The sequence below is a fragment of the Fundulus heteroclitus genome, chromosome 12 (assembly GCF_011125445.2).
Source record: "Fundulus heteroclitus isolate FHET01 chromosome 12, MU-UCD_Fhet_4.1, whole genome shotgun sequence".
Taxonomy (NCBI): domain Eukaryota; kingdom Metazoa; phylum Chordata; class Actinopteri; order Cyprinodontiformes; family Fundulidae; genus Fundulus; species Fundulus heteroclitus.
Genome location: NC_046372.1, coordinates 38,969,006 through 38,996,571, shown reverse-complemented (window position 1 = coordinate 38,996,571; position 27,566 = coordinate 38,969,006). Strand labels below are relative to the sequence as shown.

General features: G+C 40.6%; 1 protein-coding gene across 2 annotated transcripts; it reads left to right on the top strand.

Annotated features, from left to right (window-relative positions):
* Positions 1-181: 181 nt before the first annotated feature.
* piwil2 (piwi-like RNA-mediated gene silencing 2) lies at positions 182-27,524 on the top strand. 2 transcript variants are annotated; one of them, XM_021310356.2, is made up of 25 exons: positions 182-297; positions 1,880-1,933; positions 3,629-4,043; positions 4,110-4,203; positions 4,552-4,666; positions 5,231-5,394; positions 5,603-5,663; positions 5,979-6,089; positions 6,273-6,390; positions 8,847-8,971; positions 9,175-9,255; positions 10,678-10,791; positions 11,697-11,885; positions 12,038-12,122; positions 12,743-12,835; positions 13,324-13,464; positions 15,206-15,319; positions 15,435-15,623; positions 16,644-16,745; positions 16,866-16,982; positions 20,286-20,374; positions 20,781-20,886; positions 21,295-21,548; positions 24,781-24,888; positions 26,972-27,524. In XM_021310356.2, the coding sequence occupies exons 3-25, from the start codon at positions 3,648-3,650 to the stop codon at positions 27,126-27,128; spliced, it is 3,123 nt and encodes a 1,040-aa protein (XP_021166031.2). In that variant the 5' UTR covers positions 182-297; positions 1,880-1,933; positions 3,629-3,647; the 3' UTR covers positions 27,129-27,524. The 2 variants fall into 2 exon arrangements, with proteins under 2 accessions (XP_021166031.2, XP_036000488.1); XM_036144595.1 differs by having other exon boundaries at positions 185-268.
* The last annotated feature ends 42 nt before the right edge of the window (positions 27,525-27,566 follow it).

The window sequence follows — 27,566 nt, the reverse complement described above, 5'->3', positions numbered from 1 at the left end:
AAGAACCAACGTTTTGCTGCAGACCATAGACATAAAAAAAACCCCAAAAAAACATAGACATCATATCACAACACCACTAGCAGAGGTCATTCAAATGAGTCTGAGGGAGGCGGTAATGCGACAAATTCAGTGCAATTCGCCGTAAAACACCAAAGAAGAAGAAGAAGCACCAATAACCAATGGGGGACGACGTACCAGCAGTTTGTGACCTGAACGAGTCTGTCAGATGGAACCAATTTCCACTGAACACCTTGTGAGACAGCGGAAGGTGCCGTGACACGTATTCCCCATACTCCTGTAAGTATTTAAGTTGCACGAGTCGGTGCAATATTCTGGCTTGTTGAGTTGGTCAAATGTAGTCTAGATGTAATGTCACGTGGTTAAGTGGCATGTTAAGACACAATACGCGAGTCGGTTAGCTAACAAGCAAATTGTTTCACTTTGAGATATGACACTATTTTTGCTGTTTAAAACGCACACACCATTATCAACGCGACGTGTATAACATTTGCTCGATAATGGATGAAAAGGTTATATTTGAACGTAAACGTTTACAGAGCGAGGCACTTTGGCGCCTTCTTGTCGGGCTAAGCTAGTATTGGACTTTCCGGCCACGTTCGCCCAACGTCAAACGTAAAGAAGGCAGGTTGGCCGCGAGCGTCGAGCAGACGATGCCTGTTGTCCACATGAACGGTCAGCAAGCGCTGGCAGACAACGTTCGTCATATATATATATATATATATATATATATATATATATATATATATATATATATATATATATATATATATATCTCCTTTTGACTGTCGTAGGTAACGTGCCAAAACGGAATGGTCCGGCTTGATTCGGGCGCGCGCATGAGGAGCGTGCCGCAGCTCACCCAGCCCAGAGACATTATATAGGTAGACGCCCCATGGACTGGTGCTGCCTATGGGGCATTCCTCAAATGACGTCAAATTACTAAATGGCGCAGTGCGCCAGAGCCAACCTGTGGTCGGACAAGCTGTGTAGAGTGGTGAAGCAGACAGCTCCGTCCAGAATATTGCATCAGCAAAGATAATGGTAACAATGAAACACTGCTGCTTCATCCCCTTTCCTAAACCCCGAAAGAATGCCGAGAAATGCCAGCGTGTAATAGGGGTGGGTATTGCCAAAGAAGTCACGATTCGATTCGAATCACGGTTCGCATGCCACGATGCGATTCTATCACGATGCATCACAATACTTGAATTGTTGCGATGTTTTGCGATGCACTGCAATATTTTCACTGAACACTGTTAGAAAAAAATACAGCCATTACCAGAGGCTGACTGGCTGTGTATGATCTGGATAGTGTCTTCAATTTATACATAACGGAAAGAAACTGAATTCATACATAGCTGTATTTATTGAAACGACTTATGGAGGTATTACCATGAAAACAAATATTACTGTTACTGGAGAGGACACACTGACAAAAAGTGACTGACAAATAGGATTTATAAAACTTAAAATAACAAAATAAGGATAATCAGTGCCGTTTACACGGCCTCAGTGTTCCTTTAAACCAATTACATTGTATTCCACTTGTTTTTGGCTGATGTTCGCCAACCATTCATGCAATTTTATTTATTAATTTTTTTAAATTAATAATCGATACCTGGCGTCAAGAATCGATGCAGTAGATCGCGAAAATTAGAATCGCGATGCATCGTCATGACAATTATTTTGCCCACCCCTAGCGTGTAAGCGGGAGGGCTTTACAGGTCGAAACGTGACCAAAACCATATGTGTTCGCCACATTTCATTGGTGGTAATGGACCAACAGCAAAATATCCAGACCCAATACCACTGACTGCAACATCTGCTCAGGTATGTGTGTTTTGTTTTTTCTCAACAGAAAGAAACCCCCAAAAAACAAGAGACAAAACACACTTCCCTGCTCCTCACAACTGTAAGCATGTCCCACACTGCAACGCAGGATATTCAGACTACCTCTCACTGGCTAGGCCATTGGTGCTTAGATATGTGTACATATTTTTAATGAAAGTATCAGGAGTGTATGTCCTTATGTGCTGTTGTTTCTTAAGATAGGCTGTGACCAGGACAAACGAGCTATACCCGCCAGAATCTGTGTCCTCCGTGTCTGAAGCGCTTATGCAGCAGGGAGAGCGAATTCAGTCCGCTCTGTCTCATTTCCAACCATCTACACGTGAAATTACAGATGCTGTATTTTTGTTAGCGGAGAAAAAGAAGTAGGTCGGTACATTATCGTTCAGTTAATGGGTTAAAACTGTAGATATAACACATTGGCACAGGGTTGATCAAGGACATTTGGCTAATGGATGATCACGTCTGGGCGCAGTGGGTAGTGCTGTTGCCTTGCAGCAAGAAGGTCCTGGGTTCGAGTCCTACCCTGGGTCTTTCTGCATGGAGTTTGCATGTTCTCCCTGTGCATGCGTGGGTTCTCTCCAGGTACTCCGGCTTCCTCCCACAGTCCAAAAACATGACTGTTAGGTTAATTGGCTTACTTATTGCTATACTGAAGTAATCAGGGCACCATGTGAAATAAACATTTATAAACAATTCTCTTTAATGAACGCCCCATGTTCCCCCATCAGAACAGACGCCACTGAAGTCTTCATGGCCAACGCTGAAACATTTACCAAGGCAGGTAAAAATAAGTTGCAACAATGAGCGCGCTCTCTCCTGGTGGAAGTGGGAGTTTATCTGGGTGTCAGGGCAGGTGACTCTGAGCTGAATCACATCGCCAAATGAAGTACCTGGAGTTACAGCGTCAGCACATGAAGCTGTGCTAAACAGTCTCTTCCAAGGGTATTAAGTTCCTGCCCAGTTGAAAGCAAAGTGTAAGACTCTGGAATGACCTGGAAATTTTAAACCCTTTTCCAGGCTTTAAACTGTATGAATGTGGATATAAACAGCAAGCAAAAATATACAAAGAAATTATTGTTGTTGGTGTGAAAGCTCAGGATTAGATGTGTGTGTGAGAGAGTGAAAAAAATGAATAAAACTTGTGACTTTATTAAAATGTAACATTAGCATTACTTTATATGCAAATGCTTAGTACCATGTCTATCGTTGTTTAAGAGGCAAAAATTATATTTTGGAATGAAATATTTATTACACATTTGTTTTACACATTGTGTAAACATCAGGGCGTTATGATAAGTGATTTAGCCATTATTAGCCAGAGTTTAACATTTTATGGCACCAGGATGTTTTCATTCCAATTATGAAAAGTGCTTGAAAATAAAAATACAATGTTTTTGTACAATTTTTTTTTTCTAGTGTCATTTATTGCAAAATTGCATATTAAAATGCCCAAATAGGCTTTCACACATTTAGAAAAAAAAGATAAAATATGCGGTTAATCTCGAGTTAACTATTGAAATTATGCGATTAATCGCGAATAAAAATTTTAATCGTTTGACAGCACTAGTTGAAACACATTTGCTGAAGAAGTTCTGACACAGCGAGCACTCGTCTCACATGACCGATCAAAAAACTTTCATCCCTTCCATTATTCATTCACCTCTGGCCTTTTGACATAGCTGGACATGTTTGAGTTGAACTTTTTTCTAAAAGGTATTGGTTGCATGCTTTAATTTCTCACCTTACCTGACCACAGAATCCTGCCTGTTGCCTAAATGGATCAAAAGCAGCCCTCTGGCCTCAGTGATAAGACGGGCTTCCAGATGTTGGGTCGCGGAAGAGGACTGCTGCCCGAGGGTGCAGGGCGTAGTAGAGGGCTCCTGATGGCTACAGAAGGGCCGGGGTTGGGGAGAGCCAGGGGTTTCCTCCCTCCTGATGACTTCCCTCCTGGACGAGCAGTATTGCCGCTTCCTGTTGAGCCCAAAGTTGCACCAGGCAGAGGGCTGTTGGCTCAGCCTGATGGAGTTGGCCGAGGCAGGGGTCTCCTGCCCCCAGCAGCTGAACCAAAGGTCGGGGTGAGCAGAGGTGCAGTCCTGCCTGGACAGAAGCATCCTATAGAAACCAGACAACCGTCCTCAACAGAAGACACGTCTGCTTCACTGGGAGAAGAGGTAGGGACATTTCTGAATTCTATCGGATTTGCTTTAATAGTCATTAAGGTTTGCGTCCTCTCGCAGGTTTCCATGCCAACCTATGATCAAGGATCATCACTGGTGTCAATGTTTAGAGGAATGGGTGTGACTTCTTGGGGAAGAGGAACTCCAGCAGTGGGTCAGTATTATGACTCTGAAAACAGCTACTTTACTACAAAAAAGACCGATTAGGTTTATTTTCTTGGCTTTCAGATTCATCCTCTTTAACACAAGTTAAGCTTTTAGATTTTAAGCTTTTTGTATTTGTTTTCCATACCTAATAGCTGACATAGATGATGCTAAGATGCCTGCATGACTGAAAGTTCTTAGGAATGGAAATGTTCATCTGACCCTGGCAAGTTTAAGAGAGTTGCCATAAGTATAGAAGTACTTTATTTATTATTAAGTTCAAAAAGGCTTCTGCACACCTTCGAACTCTTGATCTAGTTTTTGTGCAAAATACCTTAAAGAATGAACACTTTTGCAGGAAGAGGAGCATCTGGAGATGTGGGTGAGGCAAAAGTGCTAGATGCCCCTGTTGAGACCAGCTGCTTCTCACAGGGCACTGCTCACCATGGAGACATGATGTCGAGGGACAGCAGGTATTTTTCTCATTTCTGTGTCATGTTTAAGATCTTAGTATAAAATGGTGAAGATCCAAGAGAGAGAGAGTGGGAGTTATAATGACAGTGTTCATTATTCCTGCCACACCGTTAATCGTAGTCAGCATGATGGTTAAGATTTTACCCAAAACGTGTTTCATTTTCCAGTTTTCTATGATATGTTTGGTTATTTGTACTTATACTTGCAAACATTCATTTCATTAGCCAACATAAAAATAAACCAGTGACCTGCACAGTGAATGCAATACAATGATTTAAAATGAGATCTGGAGGCAAATGTTTGAGGAAATATGAGGGACACCAACTTTTGAGATCTGCAGATATGAGGAGGCAGATTTTAAATGTAATTTTCTTGGCATCTTCTGATTCTTGTTAGTCAGGAGTATGTTTTGGTAATGTCCTGCCAAAATCACTTTTTTCTTTGCTCCATGAATATAAAGAATATGCTGGTCATTATGAGCTAAAATATGCTTTACGCTTGTCACCATAAAGCATATTATGAGTCCAGGCTGCTGTGGTAAATGATTTTTATGCCTTCTCCAGTGTGTCCCCTCACATTATAGGGGGACTTGGAAGGGCAGCTCTCCCACAACTTGGAGTGGGAAGAGGGCGAGCTTTGCTTTCTGCTTTACCTCCAGGTCAGATTAAGTCAGTTTCTCCACCGTCTGATCCCCAAACGGCACTGCAGTCTCAGTCTCGTGTAGCAGGTATTGAAAGTAAAGCAATTGACATTTTCAATACTCGCTTATCTGTGCATTATCACCTGAATAAATTGAATATCAAATGTTCTAAAATTATAGTTATTTTTGTGAAAACACAGTAGTTTCCCTGTAAAATGTGATTGCAGCAGTTTTACTGTCCAAACCCCCCCCCCCCTAATTTTCCTGGTTGTGCCATTTGTTCTAACAACTGCAGACTTGCCTGTGCCTTTACGGAGCCCACAACCAAAGAAGGAGCTGACTATGGAGGCAGCACGGTAAGTATTCGTCTGTTGCGTGCTTCTACATCACAGCTATGGCACTCCAAGCTGAGACAATGTCAGCTGGTAATCACTTTTCGTGCTCTGGTTCATCTTATTTGGACGTGGTTGTATCATTTCTTCATAATCATCATCATTTACAGTGTTTTGCAAAATAGTAGTTTAATACACCTACATCCTAGAGTTAAAGATGGTCATTTGAGTAATAGTCCTTTTCCTCAGAGTTTAATTCATAAAATAAATGTACATTTTCCTACGTAAGGTTATTTTTGTGAATTAATTAATTAATTATTTTGTATATTCTCTGCTTAGTGTACCGCTTAATAAAGCTGGGACAAAGGGAGCTCCCATAACTATTGGGTCAAACTACCTCATAGTTTCATGCAAGAATGAAGCTGTGTATCAGTATCATGTCACATTCACGTAAGTACAAGAATTCATGGCATCACCCTTCTTCCTTGATCATGCAGCTAAATATGATGAAACCAAACCTTTTATTTCAGGCATTGTTTCTGTAATATAAGAATGTATATATTAGTAGCACCTAGCAGGAAGTTTTTCTGTGTTTTCTTATCATTCTGAAATGTCTTTCTTTTTTTTTTTCAGTCCGAATGTTGAATCTATGGGAATGCGCTTTGGCATGATGAAAGATCATCGTTCCACCACAGGAGAAGTGGTGGCTTTTGATGGCTCCATTCTCTACCTGCCAGTTAAAATGAAAGACGTAAGTTCTCATTCATATACCCCGTTTACACTACCCTTTTTTAACTGAGATAACTTTCTAGTGTAAATGGATTCCAAACTAAACTGAACAGTGCCAGACACAACCGATCCGCACTAAATCTAGACCAGTTCGATGGGTGGGTTTAAAGTCCCTTAAATGAAAGTTGCGTCATGGGCGTTCCATTTTTTTCGGGTCACGTGATCTCCTGCGGCCATTTTGGGTCTAGGCTCAGCTAAGCTCAGCGCGTTTACAACACTGCGAGCGACCGATTTCTTTTATTTTAATTTTATTTTAATTTTTTTTTTTATTTTTTCTGATTATTTCGAGTATTTCTTTATTTCGAAAATAAGCCACCATGCCAGGGTGTTGTGCCCACGGCTGCAGCAACAGCACTGATAAAGGGACGCGGATGTTCCGTTTTCCAAGCGATGAAGAGCGGCGTTTATTGTGGATCAACGAGTCAGTCGCTTGGACCAAGAGACGAACAAAACTTGGAGACCTACAACAAACTCTCGCTTGTGTGAGGTATGTGGGCTTTTTTTTCCTGAAGTCAGGGTTTCCCGCAGCGCTAAGTTTGGCGGCCGCCTCGCCAATATTTAAAAAAAAAAAAAAAAAAAAAACGCGCAAAGCTTTTCTCTCCCCGTCAGTCCCCAACCGCTAAGCCGGGCATACACTGTACGAGTTTTTCAGTCGTGGTACTTATATAGATCTCAAACTGTACGACGGAACCGCGGGGTTTAAAAAGTTCACCGCTCACGATCTGTGCGGCGCGATGCCCGGACGCGACCGGACTGCGTGTCCCCTCTGGGACCGCTCGCTGTGGTGGCAGAGGCAGGCGAGCGACGGTGGGTGACAGGGACCCAGAGCAGGGGGTCGAGCCCAGCTCACGCACCGCACCGGCGGCCGCGCGGCACGGCAGGTCGCCCGGCCCGCCCCGCGAGCGGAGGCGTGCCGAAACAGGCGGCCAGCGCGTCGCGCGGACCGGAGCGCTTGCCCTCCCCCCGCCCCGCGAGCCGACGTCCGGTCCCCGCGGGTCCCGGGCCGGGCGAAGGTCGCTTTGGGGATGCCTGCTCCCCTCCCTCCCTTGGCGCGGACGGAGAGGAGGGGAGGGCGCTCCCTCGTAGCTCTGCTTGAACAGCAGGATGCGCTCACGAAAACCTCACAACGGCCGACTGAATTTCAAACATGTTTGATTTTCACCGACCGTCCGATTTTTTTTTTTATGTGAAATTTTCTTCTGGACTTCTTGCTTTATTTCATTGTGCTGTAGCATAATGTGTGTCTGATTTTTGTCCTATGGGATCAATTCTGGACTTCAAGACAGGAAAAGAGAAGTATACAGTTCACTTAAAAATGTCTCTCTCAAGTCTTATTAAAATGTAATATCAGCTTTTCTGGATGCCTAGTAGGTGATCATCAACACTCAGTTGTGTTTTATTCTGAACACCTGCCTGAAGGGTATTAGAAGGTGCGAAACGCGCATAACATAACAGTGTTAAAGCGCCTGCCTGTGGCAAGTTTAGACCCAAAATGGCGGCACTCGCTGAGTTGGCGCAACTTTCATTTAAGGGACTTTAGGTGGGCTCAGCCCAGTTTTTCAGTGGCACGGTTCTCTCATAACAAAGAGCACATGAGCACACCTCCTTACAGTCAGCTGACTAGTTTTGCGGTTTCAGACATTCATAATAATACTAGCTTCCCTACCGTGCCACACGGTTTCCATTGATGATTCTGCTTAGCAGCGTGATGAATCTCAACGTCTGTCATTGTTTCCTGCATCTGTAAATCCTGATTAGACGTTCGTTTGTCTTATCCACGTCCCAAAAGCCGACTCCGTCAAGTAAATTTACCAAAGGTTGCCGTCTTTGCCTGACTCTCCGCAAAAAGCAATTATAACCAAGCATAACTTCCTGAATGTTACAGGCGCCGCCATTTTGATTTGCTTGAGTCCCTCCTTCAATCCTAGAGAGCAGTAGTACCGTAGATCATCACTAGGAGGCGAGGAACCGAGATAGCGTGATGTGTAAACGGTCGTCAGAACCAAGCTCTGCTTGGTTAACTGATCCGAGCTCGGTATGGATCGGTTTAACAAGAGTAGTGTAAATGGAGCTATAGCATTAGTTTCGATGTCTCACTATGGGAGACGTCGCGATCACCAGCCAATCAGGATTGGCGTAATGAGATAAATGCTTCTGAGGAATACGGCAAGGGGCGTATCCCATAGTGAGACATCTCATTCTCACCTATGCTACTCTGAAAACCGGGATTACGCAAGTAAACTATAGTTTCAGAGCTATTGTGCTGCTCTTTATAGCTGGGAGAGCAGACCTGGGCAACACTAGTTTTCTTGGTGATTATTAATGGATTGTTTTCTTTAATCTTAAAGAAAGGAAAAATCTGTCAAAGCCTAAATTAACATTGTTTTTTTCTTATTCCAACCTTTTGATGACATGCAGGAGGTTGTTCTCAAGAGCGTGAGGAGGACTGATGATCAAGCAATAGAAATCAAAATCCAGATGACAAAGATTTTGCCTCCAAACAGTGATCTTTGTATCCCGTTCTACAACGTGGTTTTCAGAAGGTATTCCGCAAATGTGCTGTTCCCAACAATTAGCTTTATTTTTTTTATTTTACAGTAAATGTAATGAAAGGACATTTTACAGCTCCATTTGTCTAGCTGAAATCCGAACCATTTTAGAAAGTAGAAAATGACTAGTTTATTTTATATCCATTGATGTGCAGCTACACAGGTAACACGATATGATCATTGTTTTCTCTTTCAAGGGTGATGAAAATCATTGGGCTGAAGCAGGTGGCTCGAAATCATTATCATCCAGAAAACGCCATTGTTCTTGAAAAACATCGGTATGTAGCGGGTTTAAAGGTATATAGCCACGTTATATGATTATAAAAAAAGACCAAAAACCGCTTGATCATGGTAAAGTACAGTTATATACACCAAGCCTCCATCCTGATAATGTTTTGATAATCCTTTTTATGGATAAAAATAGCCCCAGCACCGGGACCAATGACCAGATATAAACAGATGTGGCGCCATCTAGCGGCAGTATCGCAGAACTATCATAATGCTGGTATGCTTAATTAATGCAATGCCTCGCATTAAAGGAGCAGCTCGCCGTGATCAAAGACCAACAGCTATTAATTAAATAAACAGATCTACAAAACCATTAACAGCCTCATACCAGAACATTTACTCACGTCAGTCAACTCTGCAGTCACATCTGAACCTTGGGCAGGTTTAGCTTCTGCTTCACTGAACACCAACATTCATATTGTATTCAGTGACATTCCAGTCTTTTACCTCTTGGAATCAAATTGCGTTTTTTTTCACTGGATCTTGGACTTTTATGTATTGTTTCTCTGGGAGATGCTAATAGTTGTTAGTCGCTTCATTGTTTTATCCGCTGCTGTGTGTGCACAGTGTTGTTCTTCCTCTTTTATTAAAAATAAACACCAAAGGCTTTATTTACTAACAAACTGAGCAAAAACAAAGCGTAAAACGTCAAATTAACAACTAATACACCAGCAGGACGTGATGATCTTTCTTAAATCCTTTGTATGCAACCAGAGTGAGTTACTGATGTATAAATACCGTATTTTTGAGACCATATGGTGCACCGGATTATAAGGCACATTAAATATTCTTCCCAAGTGTGTAATATCACTCCTTCACGTACACAGCTTTCTCCTGAGAGGGAGAGCTATCCGTCACTGTGGGGAGGACATAGTTGTTGGAAGACACTGCCCTGTTTCTAACATAAGGCCAAAATTAACTTACCTTTCGTATTGAATTTACTTGGTTTATTGTTGCTAGTGTGTCCTCCGGGCAAGGGATGCCTTACATGAATGCACTTCTAGTTTAGACATTACAGTCAGGCAGTCTTATAGACAGCTCAGGGGGCCGATCAGGTAGTGAGACAGCGTACCGTAATGCTCCGAATATCCATTGAGTGGAGCAGCTTTGTTGCTAACAAAAATCGTACTTAAACATTTTAACATCTTTTTGTGAGGATTTTACCATATAAAATCGGTCAGTACGCACAACGGTAATCACTTTTAGGTGCCCCGGATTCTATGGTGCACCATCAATTTTTGAGAAAATTTCATTTTAAGTGAACCTTATAGTTAGATAAATACGGTAAATTAAAAAATCAAATAACGTGGCTATACACCTCTGTCACCCCAGAGAATTGTGCTCACTTAGATACTGAAGTTGCTGTTTTTTTTTTTTTTGTTTGTTTTTTTTTTGCTTTTTTGGCTAATTAGGCTTCAAGTGTGGCCAGGCTATGCAACCGCTATTAAGCGCTTAGACGGGGGTCTGTACCTGTCTGTGGATGTGACTCACAAAGTGTTGCAGAACGACTCTGTGCTGGATGTCATGTAAGTTTACAAATTCATGACTTGTCAGTTTGCAGTTTTTAGCAGTTTTCATTTAGTCTTGTAAAGCTGAATTATTGACATACTGCTCTAAATGCTTTCAGAAATGTTAACCAATTTATTAATTGCTATTCCTACATGTATAGATGGATTATAATGAAGTAAGATATTGTTGTTTGAAGTTAATCTATTTCAGTAATTCAGTTCCTAAATTCAATACACACAGTTATACATTTCAAGCTTTTGTTCCTGATAGTTTTAGAGGTCAATGGGTTACAGGTATTTCAATCAGTAATTTATATTTTTCAAAGACTAAATGTATAAGATATAAAAATAAAAGATTTGTAATGTTGAAATATCAGCCCGTTGAAAGTTAAGGCTCTCTATTGCATCAGTGTGGTGTGTTATGGATGCGACCAGCCAGGGCGCTGGGACTTGGGGTTTCCTAAAAGCTTAGCAGAGTATCTCATCTTGCTCTTCACAATACTCAAAAAAATTCTCTTTTTGGGCTTTAGGTCAGCCCAATTTGCTGGCTAGTCAGGCATAGTGAAGTATGGTCATTAAAGCTGGTATTGGTACTTTTGACCTGCTGGAAAAATGAAGTCCTCTCCATCATTCTTGTAAGCAGAAATAAGCACCAAGTGCTATAAAATTCCCTGGTATATGCGGCTGTGATAATAGACTTGATTAAACACAGAGGACCAACAGCAGTAGATTACATTGTTCCTGAAATCAACTGCACACACAGAACCTCGCATAACTTGAATCTTGTGTCTTCAAGAGAACTTGAGAACAGCACAGTCCTTTTTATCCAACACCTTCATATAATCACACAAATCAAGCTATGAGGCTATTAAAATTTAATTTAAACAAAAGAAAGGCTGAGCTTGTTTCCTGTTGTCTTAAAGGAACATGCTGTACAAACAGAGCAAGGAGAACTTCAAAGATATATGCACCAAAGAACTCGTCGGGGCCATTGTTATCACACGCTACAACAACCGGACGTACCACATCGATGGCATTGAGTGGGATAAGAGTCCTAATGACACCTTCACTCTGATGGATGGTACAAAAACCACCTTCTTGGAATACTACAGGTGAAACTCCTGCACTTTGTCTCTGAACTAATCAATTCTGAACAAGATAAAGTGTAGGTCTGTTATTAGTTTGATAAACTCTGTTTAGTAGCAAACGTCCTCCCTGCTCTAGCTTCACAGATTTGTGTTACATTGTTTTTATTTTTTTATAGAAAGAACTATGGCATCACAATCAAAGACATGAACCAGCCCTTACTCCTAAATCGACCTAAGGAGAGGTCGAAGCCAGGAGGGAAGGTAAGTTCTCTTTTCCACAGTGATGATTTTACCTTGAAATTTATAACTTAATACAGACAGATTACGATAGTAATACAGTCACTGCCTTTCATGTAGACTGCTCAATTGACTTGCCTCTTATTAGAGAAGTACTACCACCACCTTGTGGCTTCAGCAAGTCTTGCTCAACACCATTGAGTTTAATCTTTGGTTTTAGGTGCTGCAAACGTAATGAAATTACGTTTACAGTGAAGCAATTCTTTCTTCCAACTTTTCTGTTTAGAACCTGCAGATATCACTGTTGGCAAATAAAAATAAATCTGCAATACAAATTTGACATCACGTATCAACAAGAAGGACAAAAGCTGTTATACATCTGTGTGTGTGTGTGTGCGCACGCGAAGTGTGGCGTCATAATTGCGTCAAATCAAATGCAAGTGAAATAGTATTTAACTGTGCTGCTACATGCTATGCCAAATGAATGACAGGACTTGTTGTAAATGTTCCCACCCTCCCATTTATTTTCTCAAACTCTGTGTTGTTGTTTTTTTGTTTTTTGTTTTTTTGAGTTGCGAAAACTAAGTTGCAGCTGAACTTCCCATTTGGCTAATTGCTCGTTTTGTTTTGTCCCCATCTTGCAGCAAGTCATCACTGGAGAGATCCTTTTGGTGCCAGAGCTCTCCTTCATGACAGGAATCCCAGAGAAAATGAGGAAAGACTTCAGGGCTATGAAAGTAAGTTTAGTTGACATTGATTAAAACTGGCGACCATATACAGAATTTAAAATGTTATCTTATCTTGTCTTCCCATTTCTAAGACGGACTAAAAAAAGTATCCTCTTTGTCACATCATATTTATAATCCCGTAAAAAGCTGAAAAGTACACTCTGAATATTAGAAACATATTTTCCATTTTTGGCCAGTGGAGTGAGATCCCACTAATGTAATAAAAGATTTATTTATTTTGAGATTTTTTTTCTTTCTAAATTTTACTAGGGGTGCTAAAGATTGAGGAATTACTGACATTGTCACGCACTAATTTCATATATTTGATTATAGTATGCTTAATAAACTTCTAAGGTAAAGAGTTTAAGAGAATAAGTTGGTAACTTAAAGTTCTTATATTTATTAGTGATTGCAAAAACTGCATAACATTTTAAAAAGTAGCTATATTTGTGCTGTAAAAGAGTTGTTGCAAATGTGAGTCTCTTTATTTTTCACAGGAGCTGACCTTGCATATCAACGTGAGCAGCGAGCATCACACCAACGCGATCAAGCAGCTTCTGAAGAGCATTACCTCTAACCCTGAAAGTTTGAAGGAGCTCAGCCGATGGGGACTGGAGATTGGCTCAGACATCCTCATAGTAGGAATCTGTCACTGCAGATTACCCCAACTACACCCATTTTCTAGCGCAAAAAGTTCTTTTAAAAAGTAAAAGTTTGCTCTTAAACAGCACATTCTCTAAATCGTGGATGCACTGAATAACTGAAGAAAGTAAGAATCCTCTAACCATTAGTTCTTCACTCCTTAAAGGAGCAATAAGTACTCAACAATGCACTGTTTTTAGTTTGTTTTCTTTTTTTATAGTGTCCTGTCTGGCAGTGTGGCAATAAGAATTGTTGCCTTAATGCAAAAAAGAACCCAACAGATTTTACTTTCACAAGTGGAGCCTTACCGCATTCTCCGTAGTGCTCCGCTTGATTTATATGTGCAAGAAGCTTTATTATGATCAATGCAGGGAATATTTCATGCTAAATGGACACTGAAACAAGAAGGTAGAAGAGGGGGGAAAAAAGAGAAAAGGAGAAAGAGAAAGAGGACAGAAAAAGGAGAGAATGATGCTTCTTCACCTGCAAAGAGATTTAAAAAGGACAGCAAAACCAATCGATAAAGTGTTACAGGTTGAAACAAGCAACGCCTTCATACCATCACTGAAGAATGTAGAGTACCATCCACTACAGAATGTACAAAGTGACAGCCGAAGACAGTAAGGGATTTCTATATAGAAGTGAATCTGCTAGCACCCGGATCCAAGCACAAAACTGTCCTGTTCCTTTCATCTAAATTAATAAAATTTCACTTATTGCTCCTTTAAAGCTTACAATAAGATCCTAAAATTGAATTTATGGTGATACAACCAAAATGTATCCAGTTGAGAGAACTGACACCATTTTTTTTTTGTTGATTTGAAAAATGTGAGAGGCTAAATTCACTCAGGTGTTTGACCAACCTGTAAACATGTAGGACAGTGGGCCCTGAGGACCGTGGTTGGAGACCACTGCATTAGAGGAGAAAATGTGTGTGTGTGTGTGTGGGGGGGGTCTATATGACCTAAATGTCATCTAAGTGGGGTTGCCTTATTTACTTATCTAAAGACAAAGTGCTGCAGATGTTTTTATTATGAGACCTACAGTGCCTTGCAAAAGTGTTCAGCCTTCTTGGCATTTTTCATGTTTTTTGCCCCACAATCTGGAATTAGGACTTTGCTCCATTTCAAGTACAGAACATGCCTACAACTTTATTGCTGCCACCACCATTTTCACTGTAGGGAGGAACATCGAAATTTATGACTATCTACAGTTCCAAATTTTTGGAGGACTACCAGAGTCTGTGCATTAGGCACTGATTTATTATTCTTGCGCATGCAGGTCTAGCACTGTCAACAAAGTCACATGTGGCACCGCGCTGGATAACACTATCAACAGAGTCCCAAGGAATCCCCCAATAAAACACTCAATCACTGAGGTGACAATAAACAGAAAAAAAGACGACTTACCAGCAGAACACAAGTTGTGTGAATGTTAGCTTGGGCAACCTCTGGAGAGGGAGATGACACGCAGCTCCGACCGAAGTCACGAGGCTACCTGCTACAAACGGCAGCAGTAGAAGCAAAAACGACGCTGACCACTTGACTCGACAAAACTTAGTGCGAGATGATGAAAAGTGGGGAGCCATGGTGTCACGTGACTGTATAGACTCACCAGTTTCTCTGGGGCTCACACGTCCCTTTGTTGACATTAGTACTCGACCTGTGCAATGATTCGGTGTTTAAAGCGCCGCCTCTGGTGGTCAGTAAGGATGCAATGCTCCCCCCTCTGCTGCAGGTTCAAGGAAGAACATTGCCGCCTGAAACCATCTGTCTTCAGACGTCATCCTTTGGCACCGGAGCTGATGTTTCCTGGTCCAGGGAGGTTGTGAGGGAAATTTCAATCAGCTCCGTAAGCCATATCAACATTTCCTGTTTCATTTGTTCCAAATAAGTTTGTTGTTCGGCTGTGAGATTGCTCATGAACCTCTGTGTTTCATTATTAACTGAGCCATATTTCCTTTTAGATCCCTTTGAACGTCTGGGCCATCTTCTACCCTCCTCGCTGTGCAGACCAAGCTGAAGAACTAGTTTCCACTTTTAAAAAGGTAGCTGGGCCTATTGGGGTACGACTGGCACGTCCCATCAAAGTGGTGCTCCGGGATGACCGCACTGAGACGTATGTCAAAAGTATCCACTCTCATCTCACCAGTGAGGTAAGGAATAAACTCCCAATTTATATCAACATATTTTGATTCTTCTTTAAGTGCTAGTTTAGTTATTGTTTGTTTATAGTTGAAGCTAAGATAAATGTGTTTAAAATGTTTTTTTGTTTTCGTGAATATTCAGAGTTGCACTCATACATGTAATGAAAACTTATTAGCGATCATTGTTGATCATTTATATTTCAGGTATTTTCCAAGGTATTCCATCTCTTAGGTTAATGAATAAGTTATTAAATAATAAATTGATTGTTTTAGCGACATGTTCAATGGTGTGCAAAATTGTGGAACCGTCCTTGTTTATTCAAAAATAGATTTTGACCTCATTGGCCTGTTTTTCTCATTTCCAAAAACGTCTTTGTGCTTAAAGATGTAAAAAGTCTTATACAGCATCAAATATTAGCCGTGCAACGCTCAGCTTCTATGTCAGTATTCTGGTTAAATATTATTTCTAAAACACATTATTTACATGCCAAACCTGAAGACCCCTGTGTGATAAACACACTTATCATCCACATATCAGCCGCTAGGCTATCATTACTGGAATTGAGAGCGATGTTCAACATAATTAAACAACCCAGCAGGAACACGGTGCACAGCAGAATTTAACAAAAATTTTGATGCAGATAATTTGCTTCGAGGAATTTTCTGAATCGAGGTATCCGTATCATTCAAGGAATTGTTTATTTTATATTGTTGATAAGGCATATCATCAGAGCTTTCAAACTACAGCTCTGCTGTATTTTTAAACTTTTTCCCTTTTATCTCATCTAGTTTTCTTCCCCAAGCGAGCCCAGTCCTGAGCAATGCTTAGCATGCCTCTCATAAAGCAGCAGTTCAAGTTGAATTTGCTTAAACTGTGCAACCAGCAGAACTAAAATATGTAATAGTGTTTCCACTGAGCAAAAATTACCAGGTTGTTTGATTTTTAGCTTGTGAAAACCTTTGCTCAAGGCTTATTCAAGCCTTTAAATGCAGAGAAGTCAACACTAATTTTTATGTTTCTGTGTGTAGCCCAATTTGCAGCTGGTTGTCTGCATCCTGGTCGGCAACAGGGATGACCTCTACAGTGCCATCAAGAAGCTGTGCTGTGTTAAAAACCCAGTTCCTTCCCAGGTTAGTATTGTTGTTTTTAACTTTGATTCATCAACTGCAATCTTATGTTTAAACCTGAAACTGTTATGTTTAAAAAACATGTGATATACTCCACAAAATGAAATGCGAGTTTGTCCCTAGGCCATCAATATCCGGACGATATCTCAGCAGCAGAAGCTGAAGAGTGTTGCCCAGAAGATTCTCCTGCAAGTGAACAGCAAGTTAGGAGGAGAACTGTGGACTGTCAACGTCCCTCTGGTGGGTATCATGTCAACCAAAGGCAGAACAGCAGCTGCCTGACTCATTTAGTTAAAGCAATGGCATTTTTCATAAAAAGATCGGACTGAATTTTCACATGAGTAACAACCAACATTAAAAAAGTGTTGTGGTTAAAACAATTCTGTCTTGGCTAGTCTAATGGAGTTGGTGAGATTCTGTAGTCCTCTTTAATGCCACATATTTGCCCTAAATTTACATCTGCACAGTTTTCTAAAACACATCGTCTGTTTAAATCCCATTGTGTTAGATTTTCGCACTGGCACACCATTTAGTGGTGTGCTAAATTAATTAAAAATGACCTTGCCGTTAAACGCGTAATGACTACTACAGAAGCCGCGGAGTATCATAACTGTGACAATGTCAACATGTCCTCCATGTATTAGCTACTGCTAATAGCTGCGGTCATTGTGTGAAATGGTTTTTTGCACTGTTGCCAAGTCCACTTTTTTTTTCTTTTTTTTTTTTTGTCAGTTTTCCTTGAGTCACGTTTTTTTGGGTTTGTTTCTGAACGTGCGGTCGCTTATTTGGGGTCTATAAAAGTGACAATAAACACGAGTACAGAGACCTGGTTTTGCTGCTTCACTCCAGACAGTGAACGGGGCTGATATCCCTCCGCCGCTCCCCGTTCACACATAGAGGGAGCTGAACAACCAAGCCATATCTGCCTGCCTGGAGGACACAGTAGTTGGGTGACCACAGCGCCCTGTTCCTAACATAACGTTATTACTTCTTTTCCTTCCCTTGGTTACTTTGACTTCTCTCGCTGGGCAAAGAGTATGGATGGTCCTCCATTTCAACGTAAACGGCAAATAGAATGATCTACGGTCGTCTTTGCTTGTTTTCTTCTACTCCACTGACAGCATGTCTTCATATAGGAGACATATTGATGGGGGGGCTGACAAGTTTGTCCCCTTTCAGCTGCTGAAATCAGAAATGGCGAAGAAAATGGCACCGACACCTATTTATTTATAAACTACTTATTCTAAGTTATGAGACACTTTAATTTTTGTTGTGATGTAATGTGTATTTATAAAAGCAACACTTGATTTTTGTTGATTAAAAGCCAAATTAGTTATATTCTGCCCCTTTAAGTTTTTGCAGGAAAAAAATAAATGTGAATTTAAAAAAAAAAAAATCTACATCTCTGTAACAAAATTGTATTACGCAGTGATTTTAACCTGGGGAAGCTTTAGACTGATGCTTTACAGCAGAATAGTTTGTTTTGCACATGCTACTTAAAAATATTGCACTGATAGAAAACGCTTGTTGATATCACTGCACAAATTTATAATATCCATCCATCCATCCATTCTCTGATCCGCTTAATCCCTCATGTTAGACAAAAATAAGTTGAATTTCACTCATGGTTAGACAGAGCCTTGTTAGTAAAGTGATGGTCTTACTAGTGCATGGGTTAAAGTTCTCCATGGCTGACAAGCTACAGCAGCCAAGAAAAAACTTCAACAATATTTAACTTTACGCAAAGGTTTAATAAGATTGTTCTAATAAAAATGTGTTCATCTTTAAAAGCTAGTTGAGTTATTCTGATTAACGTAGAACAATTTTATTAAATTTTTTTTAAAGTTTAATATCCTTGCAGGTGTTACTTCAATCCGTATCTGATGGGGAAACGCGGCTCGACATCACACAGGGTTGGGGGGTCGGGAGGGGGGGGGGGTCGGTGACTATCTCCAGGCAGGGACACAGGGTCCATCTTGGACAGGTCTTTAGTCACAGGGCTAAAATGTAACAGTTTTGTTAACTTCCAAAAAGTTCAATAATGCCTTTTTATAAACCCGTGAGTTGTGATAATTAGTTGTTAAATAACAGGCAAAGCAGAGACTGATTATTGTAATGTGCAGTCCCTGTTAAATTAAAATGTATGACGTCATGATAGTGTTGGTTGTGTGTCCCGCGTTGTCCCTCACAAGCATCCTGTTGTCCCACATTTGGTCATTTGAGACCTGGTCACCCTGTGAAACGGCTACAGATCCAAGGCACCTGTATCCATGGCCGACTGTGTGTGTAACTACAAAATCCCAGTTTTAGTTAGTTTTAAATCACTTCCATGCTGTCTTCAATATTTCAGTAGTTTGGTTCCCAAAAAGGACAAAGTTGTAAGGATAAGGGAGATGAAATTATAAAGTCGAGAGGTTAGTGGACTGTGGACCTGTTTGGCAAAAATGTGAAGGAAGAACTTGCTTGATGCTGCAAATATGAAAGTGAACCAGGTGATGTTATGGATGTGGAAAGTGAAGGAGAGGATGGGAGACTGTCCAGAATGACGCCGAGGCTCTGAAGCTGAAAGATGTGAGAGATGCAGGAATTTCAATAGATAGTTTAAAAGTACCAGATTTAGTTAAAGTTGACTTTGCACAAAAATCAAGTGTGGTACACAATTTGGCATAACGTCCAACACCCCGGGAATATGTGCGCTGACTAGAAATAATTTTCAGTCAAATTGATTATTTTTGCTTTAACCCTTGTACCATGGATAGATTTGAACTGTAATCAAGTTTAGCTTTGAAAGTAATTCAGAGATACAGGTAAATATTCCAGGAGGATGGTGACAGAAAAGTTAGGATTGTCAAGGGATACGCTGATTTACGTTTGAGCTGTGACAGAAAACCTGTGGGATGAAGGCCGATGGGATGGCTGGAGGCAGGAGAGATAGAGCTGAACTGAAACTAATGAAGAATGTGTTCAGTTTGATTGTTCAGCTATGTCTCGCTGAAACGCACAATACTGTATTCCAGATACTCAGGCTGGGTCCTTGTTAGGGCTTGGAGTTCATCCACTTTGTTTTCCAATGATCTCACATCACCCATCATAATCAATGGTTTGAACTTTTTTCACACTGTCTTTCTCTCATTGCTCCTGTTCTGAATCCAGTGTGCTTCCCTTACAACTCATCTGGGATTTATGTAAAGCACAATGTGCTAGTGTTATGCATCAACACAAAATGGCCAAAAGTGAAAAGCATTATTAGAAATCCTCCTGGCTGCACAGCATCCTAAACCAGAGGGAATAATCACCCAAAAAAAAGCAACATTTCTGCCAGAAAGGGAGGAATAAAAAAAATTTAAAAGAGTAAATGAAAGTAACAAAGCTACTCCAACATGCTGCCACCCTCAGCGATCCAATGCTAGAATGGATAAAAACTTTTTTGAAGATAAGAAAATTATAAATGAGCAACTATGTGTTCATTGTGTTCGTGGCAGGTGAACTGTTGCACATACTTGCAGATGTTTTGTCACAGTTGTTTCTCTGCCTCTCAAACAGAAAAACCTGATGGTAGTTGGCGTTGATGTTCACCATGACACCAGCAAGTCACATCGGTCCGTCATGGGATTTGTGGCCAGTGTGAACAGGTACAGTCGTGTTTTTGTTAATTTTCCTCCAAAAAGCTCTTGCTTTAATGTCACATTTCATTAGTGCTTTCTGAAATTATTTCTTGAATGTAGGTAGAATTTAAAAAAAAAAACACTTTCAGGTAACAACTATCTCTGATCTCTGGAGACAATGATTTGTTTCACTTCACATTAACTGGTGAGGTCTGACGCTAACCTAGTTCACAATAAATGTGAAAACATATGTAGGTTTTTATGTTTTTGTGTACATGTTAATGATATCTAGGCCTTTTTTATGTTTACTAATGCACCTAATTTGATATTATTCAGTTAAGCGATTTTAATTGAATTCAAGGGTGTAGTCTACATTTAAACTGAATTTTAAAAGAATTTTAATCGGTATACCATTTGTCTTTTTCCTGAGTAGCTCTCTGACCCGATGGTACTCCAGAGTTACCTTCCAGACCCCCACCGAAGAACTGATTCATGGCTTCAGAGTGTGTCTGCTGGCTGCACTACAGAAGTACCACGAGGTAACAGTCTGCATGTGTCCGTGGTCCAGATACAGATCAACATAAACTTTGATGCAGACCTTTTACTGCTTATTAGACCTGAGCTTTAAATCTTTTTGAATGATGAATGCACAACATGAATAATCTGAACCAGTTTGATGGAGGCACTAGTATGCTGACAGCTGCTGTCTGCTCAGTGGTGAGCCTACATTTTGAGTCAACGTAAAAATCCTTACCAGATGAAAAGAAGTTAGGCAGATAGTAGCTTTGATTGTTGATGCTATGCCTTTCAAAGAAAAATCGGCCGGGGGGGGGGACTATTTTATGCAGATTCTAGGTTTTGACTATTTTATTTTAAATCAAAATGTCCACCTTGTTAAATTTAATAGCATTAGTAAAAGCCCACTTTGTTCTGTTTCCTCCGTCCAGATAAATCACAACCTACCGGAGAAGATCGTGGTTTATCGGGACGGTGTTTCTGACGGCCAGCTGAAAATGGTCGAGGAATATGAGATACCGCAGCTGATCAAATGCTTCGAGACATTCCCCAACTATGAACCCAAGCTGGTCTTCATTGTGGTCCAAAAGCGCATCAGCACCACTCTGTACTCCTGGGCTGCAAACAGCTTTGGCACTCCTCCCCCTGGAACTGTGCTGGATCACACCCTGACTCAGGAAAACTGGTCAGTTCTAAAGTCATACGATTAAAAAAGTAGATGATTTCAAAATGTTTGGTAAAATATGTGTAACATCTAGGTCCTCTATATTTAAATACGGTTGAAATGACGCTGATGATCGCAACTAATGTTGAATGTAGGGATGGCACCGATCCGGTACTGGGTTCCGATACCAACGTATTTTACGGATCAGAAAATTCTGTTCCAACTCGGGTATGTCTGACCCATAGGTTGCTTTGTGCTGTAATATTTTCTGCTGAAGTCTCCAGAGTCTTGGTATTTACTGAGCATAGCAGCATTCGTCCGGCTCTCATGATAAGATCCGCTTCCATTAAAGGGGCCATGACATCAAATTTAATTTTTCTGAGGTTTTGGGGGTATAATGTGGGCTGCTGTGCACTGATGAGGCCGTGTGAATGTCAAAACTAAATACCAAAGGACCTGCTAAGGGGCAGTGAGCTTTGTTGCTTTGCTCAAATACAGTCAGATTAGAAAACCGGTTGTCTTTCTACTAATTCATGTTCTCCAGTCAGAGCACACCAGTCTTCCCCCCAGCTGATGCACCTGCTGTGAGTCGCGCTATCATGTCTGATGGCTTCACTCCAGAGAAGGATGAGGGGTGTATTTGACCGGTTTACCAAATATTTGTGTAGCTGCATTTCATTACCGAAACCAAACTGATGTAATTTTTTTATGAAATTCTTTGGAAAATGTACATATACAACAGTATCAACTACATAAAATGGTTTATACAGTGATGTCGTGGCACCTTTTTTAAGGAAATTCTTTCCACAGTTGGCAGCCAGCTAGCAGAGAGGTGCATTGAGCCTAGCACAGTGGCTAACCAAGTTTTAATCACTAGTCCGCTGTGTGGAAATGTTTCACTAGAAACACTGCAAAGCAACACTGCAACATACATTTACAAAGCTGTTGTACCGAAAGTGAGAATCTCCACTGCGACCGACAGTACAGCCAACTTAAACTTGTGAAAAGCCCCTATTGAAGAGCAATTTCCGACATTTCAGGGTTTCCTTTAGGATTTTTTTCATAACTGTAATCAGGTTATTATTTTAGCACAACAGTTCCAGAGAAAAGAGACTAGACTAGTAAACAACTCAGGGAGTGACATAATGAACCGTAATGCTCCCAATATCCATTGAGCGGAGCGGCTTTGTTGCTTTCCAAAGCCATACTAACACATTTTAACAGATTTTTCAGCGCATTATACCACATTAAATCAGTTAGTAAGCACAACTTTAATCATTTAAGGCACACCAGATTATAATGCACACCATCAATTTTTGAGAAAATTTAATGATTTTAAGTGTGCCTTTATAGTCTGAAAAATACTGTAAATTTTTCTCACTACATCAAACTTTTATATGTGACAGCGAGCTGATACACTGAGATGCTCCAAGCAGACAGTCGCTCAGCTTCACAGCCACTCAGCGCCGCGCTGCCAGGTCTGCAGTGGCTGCCGGGTGGAGACCAAATGGCATTAGGCATTCAACTACCTCCTCAAACGTGATACTATCCATTGCCTTGCTTCGTCAGCTTTGCAGAAAGTTTGGGAAATGTATGAATTTGTCACAGGAATTGTAGGACATTGGTAAACTTGGTAATAAAGTCTGATTATATAAACTCTAAAACAAATGATGAAATTACTTCATCTCACCACTGCAGCTCTCTTCCCATCCATGTGGAGGCTATCCCACTTTAAACATATTACCGACACCTAAAGGACCTCTGGGGTCCGTTCTTCGTACGTTGCTTAAAACATCCGAGATCAAATGAGACATCCAAGATGATTTCATCCGGCTAATTGGGTTCTTCCAACACACCTGTTGTTTACGATTAGTATGGCTGGATTGAGTTATATGAGACAACTGCGCGTTCATGCGTTTGTTTAAAAGGGGAAATGTACCGATAGTAGAAACATTGATCAGCAGCGCTGCTATTGGCTGTTCAGCGTGGCCAAATAACGTCCACCGTTTTTCTCCCAACCAGAACACGAGGTTTTTATGGAAGGTTATGCCGAATTTGAGTCATTATTTAAACGACAGGGAACACCTTAAAGTCTGCTAAAGCCAGGAGAGAGGGCTGGCAAAAAGTGGCAGACAGATTAATGCGTAAATACTGTGCATGATAGATGTTACTATCACTTTCTACAGTATGAATTTTTGCATTTTAATAATCTCATATTTACTTAGTTCTTTTATGTCAGAGCCGCCACGGGACACACTAGAACATGGGGACAAGTAAAAGTGAAATACAAGAATATTCTACAAAATGGTAGCCTTTAATTATTATACTTTATTTTAAAAAGGCACTTGTTATGTCAAGAGATCCAAATTTCAGTGTCATTCCTTAGAGACGGGAAGTAAAGGACACGTGCAAACTGGGAAAGTTCTTCCTTTTCCAAGTCATCCACAGTTTACACGGTAAAACTGTATTGCTCCGTGTCTAGATAATCCATCTATAGTATTTTCTAATACAATATACGGTTTGACAGGAAGCAAGCCTTTCAAAGTAAAACTAAACTTCACAATAAAATGGCCCGAACAAATCTTCTTACTGAATATGATAAAAATAAAAAGCAAACCATCATACAAATAACTCAAATATTTTCTATTTATGGCTCTAACACTACTTTTTCCTCTTTAAAAGCCACTGTTAAATGATGTTTGTCTGTTTATAACAGCCACCAAGAAAGATCTCTCTACAATTACACTGTCACACTGCGCTAAAGGATCCTGTCTATTGCGCAATACGCGATTAATTAAAAAAACTCTGCAAATTATTGTTGCACCTTCAGCAACATGTTGCTGTCGTAAAAATGGACATGGCTGCGCCAGACTTCTCCATCTCCTCCGCTTATAAAGCTGCGATCTAATCCTGTTTACATAATTTAAGCGTGCTCTCGAGCAGGTTTAAGCTGAAGAACCAAACGATCCAAGATCATGCCAAATCGTCAACAATCAAATCCAGCTAACTGAGTTAGCGACGTACGAAGAACGGACCCGTGCAATTTGGAAATTGCGTTTTGTTTTTAAACTGTTTATGTTGCAAATGTGATTGATTGTCCAGCCCTTGATGAAGCCAATGGAACGGAAATGTCCGCTGGTTGGATAAAAATTTTCCGATCCATAAAATAGGTTCGTGTCAGAACCTGATGCCGATACTGGATCGGCACCGTCCCTAAACTAACCCTCAGTTGTTTTTTATGCTTGCCTGTTAGGGTGGACTTTTATCTGATGGCTCATCACACTCGTCAGGGTTGTGGACTTCCTACACACTACGTCTCCCTGTACAACACAGCTAACCTCACTCCTGACCATTTGCAGAGGTAAGTGCTTTAACAATATTGTTCTGACCTATATATTTTTTACTATTTTGTGAACTGCTTACATTTATGAAACTCCGTTAGGGAAAAACACTGGTAGGTTAAGTAACACTGATATAGCGCCAGCAGGTCGCCTGTTTCAGCAGGTCCCACTCAGCTCTGAGGTTTTCTTTTGTAAATCAGTTTTGTAGACGTGTTGTGTGTTCCTGTTGTGTTTTTTTTTTTTTTCTTTCTCTGTGTTTTGCTTTTTAGCTAGTACACATTTAGTTTACTTAAGGACCCCCATTAGTCCCTACTATAGTAGAGGCTATTTTATTGTGGGAATTGCCTCTGTGGTCTCGCTTAGCGTTGTTTTATATCACATCGCTCCTGTGTTGCACCTGTGCATTGGGATATCGTGTAAATCTCTAACTCGACCTGCCACATTCGTGTTCAATGTGAAACGAGGATGGGGTCTTTCTCTGTTTGGCCATTTAACTATCAAAGTGATGCCCTGCAGTTAACATTGAGCAGCTGGCTGTATGACACCATATTATCTGCCACACATTATCGTGATAACGGTGTGTGTTGCCCCCTCGGCCAATCCTGTAGCAGCGTGCAATGTCATCCACACTTTTACCAGCAGACTCCAAACACAGCATCATGCCCTTTTTTCTGCCGGGGATTGTGATCATGTCTCCTTTTCCTCCACTCTCCCTACCTTGATCCGGTATGTTACCTGCGGCACCAGAGACAATATAAGAAGCTCTGAGGGACTTTCAGCTCCACTGTGTGGGAAGAGCTCTGTGCTCCTCATGTCGAGGACACTGACAGCATCACAGATTACAATAACTTCTGTCCCCTTCATGAAGCTATGATGTTTTTCCAATAATAAGCCCTGGATCTACCCTAAAATAAAGGTTCTCCTTAAGGAGAAGAAGATAGCATTTAGATTAAGACACAAAGAGGAGCCGAGAGCTGTGAAGAAGGACCTGATGAGGAAGATCAGAGGTAGAAAAAATATCTACAGGCAACATTTGTGGAGTTTAAAAGAGCTTTAAAGTCACAAACAAAACTCCCAGGCTAGCTCCCAGGAAGAAGGGTGGGTGAATGATCTGAACCAATTGTACAGCAGGGTTGATCAGACACTCACCCCCCCTTGAGCCAGAGCAGACTTTACCTGCTGAAGAGACGAACATCTTTTTGAGTGCAGGTGCAAACCCTTTTTATTTTTTATTTTCCGGCATCTTCTATATTCTATAGTGTAGTTTGTTGGGAGTTCTAGCTTAATTACAGTTGAGAGGAAGACGTTGGATAAGCTCATTAGGAAGGCCAACTGAGTCCAGCAGGAGGTCAGAGACAGCAAAATATAATTTCTTTTGCAAAATAACTGTTGGAAAGTGTGTCCCACTCCATGCATGAAGCTGTTGCAGAGTTGGAGAGCTCCTTCAGAGACGGACCACTGTATCCTAGGTGCACTAAGAAGAGTAATGGCAGAGCTTTATATTACTATTTTTTCACTTTCTTTCTTGTTTTTCTTTTTTTAACGCATTCTTGATTTTACAGGAGCTGTCTTCAGCGGTCTTTCTTAAAAGATGTTCCATTTGCTATGCATGTCAAAACTTTCATGACATCAAGGATCTCTTAACCAGATCTCAATTTTGAAAAAAAAATAAAAAATAAGGCAGGCTGCATAGTTCCTAATTTGACAGGAGTACAAATAAGCAGATTTTTACTGTGGCTTTATATATAAAAAAAAATTATATGTACGTGACCATATTGGTGGTCAGAGTTGGCAAAAAACTTGTGACTCTCCCACAATGAGTTGCAACTTCTGGAGGCACCCTTGCTTGATTTTCATTCTACAAATTTGAAACTTTCAATTTCTGAGCAAAGAAAAATCGGTCAGTCAGGTTTTTTGTATTACTTTCATGAAACAATGTATTTAACATGTATTGGTATGGTTGCAATAAAGTATCTGTCAGGATGGTGGAGGTCAAACTTGTTCTGGTTTGCTGATTTATGTTGGTGGTCTGTTTACAGGCCTGCATATTTCAACACCTTGAGTTCTCTAAAGCTAACCATTTCTAATTTGCTTTCATGCCAGGTTGACTTTCAAGATGTGCCATCTGTACTGGAACTGGCCAGGGACCATTCGTGTCCCTGCACCATGCAAGTATGCCCACAAACTGGCTTTCCTGTCCGGCCAGTATCTGCACTCTGAACCGGCCATCCAGTTGTCCGACAAGCTCTTTTTCCTTTGAGCTGAATTCATTTCCGACCTTACACAACAAAACTCTAGTAGTATTGATGTGTCACAGATTAGATTTTCACGTACAAATCACCAAAAGTACTGAAGTATTGAGTGTGTAACGTTGATCTCATTTTTATTATGTTGAAAAAAATGTGAGAATGAAGACTGGTTTAAGAAGTAATGTTTTCAGTGTTTCAGGTTTGTATTGTTTTTGCTCATCCCTCGAGTTGTTCTGCAGTCTCAACTTTAAGCTTCTTAACAAGCTTCTTTATTTTATACCTCATTTATCCTTCACTTTCTGTAATGTGTAGTCTTTTCATAAATTTGCCAAGTGTTGTAACTGCTGCTGTTCAAAGTGAAGATGACTTTAAAATCTTAGCATTTAGGATAATAAATACTTAACATTTCTGCTTTGGCTACATTTTTTTTTTATTGAAGACTGAGAAAA

What these genes read in the sequence shown, in the direction of transcription:
- piwil2 (XM_021310356.2), top strand. Translation starts at nt 3,648, where the DNA reads ATGGATCAAAAGCAGCCCTCTGGCCTCAGTGATAAGACGGGCTTCCAG. An exon ending in CAGTATCATGTCACATTCAC is followed by an intron (nt 6,090 to 6,272) that starts GTAAGTACAAGA and finishes TTTTTTTTTCAG; the next exon opens with TCCGAATGTTGAATCTATGG. An exon ending in ACTCTCATCTCACCAGTGAG is followed by an intron (nt 15,624 to 16,643) that starts GTAAGGAATAAA and finishes TTCTGTGTGTAG; the next exon opens with CCCAATTTGCAGCTGGTTGT.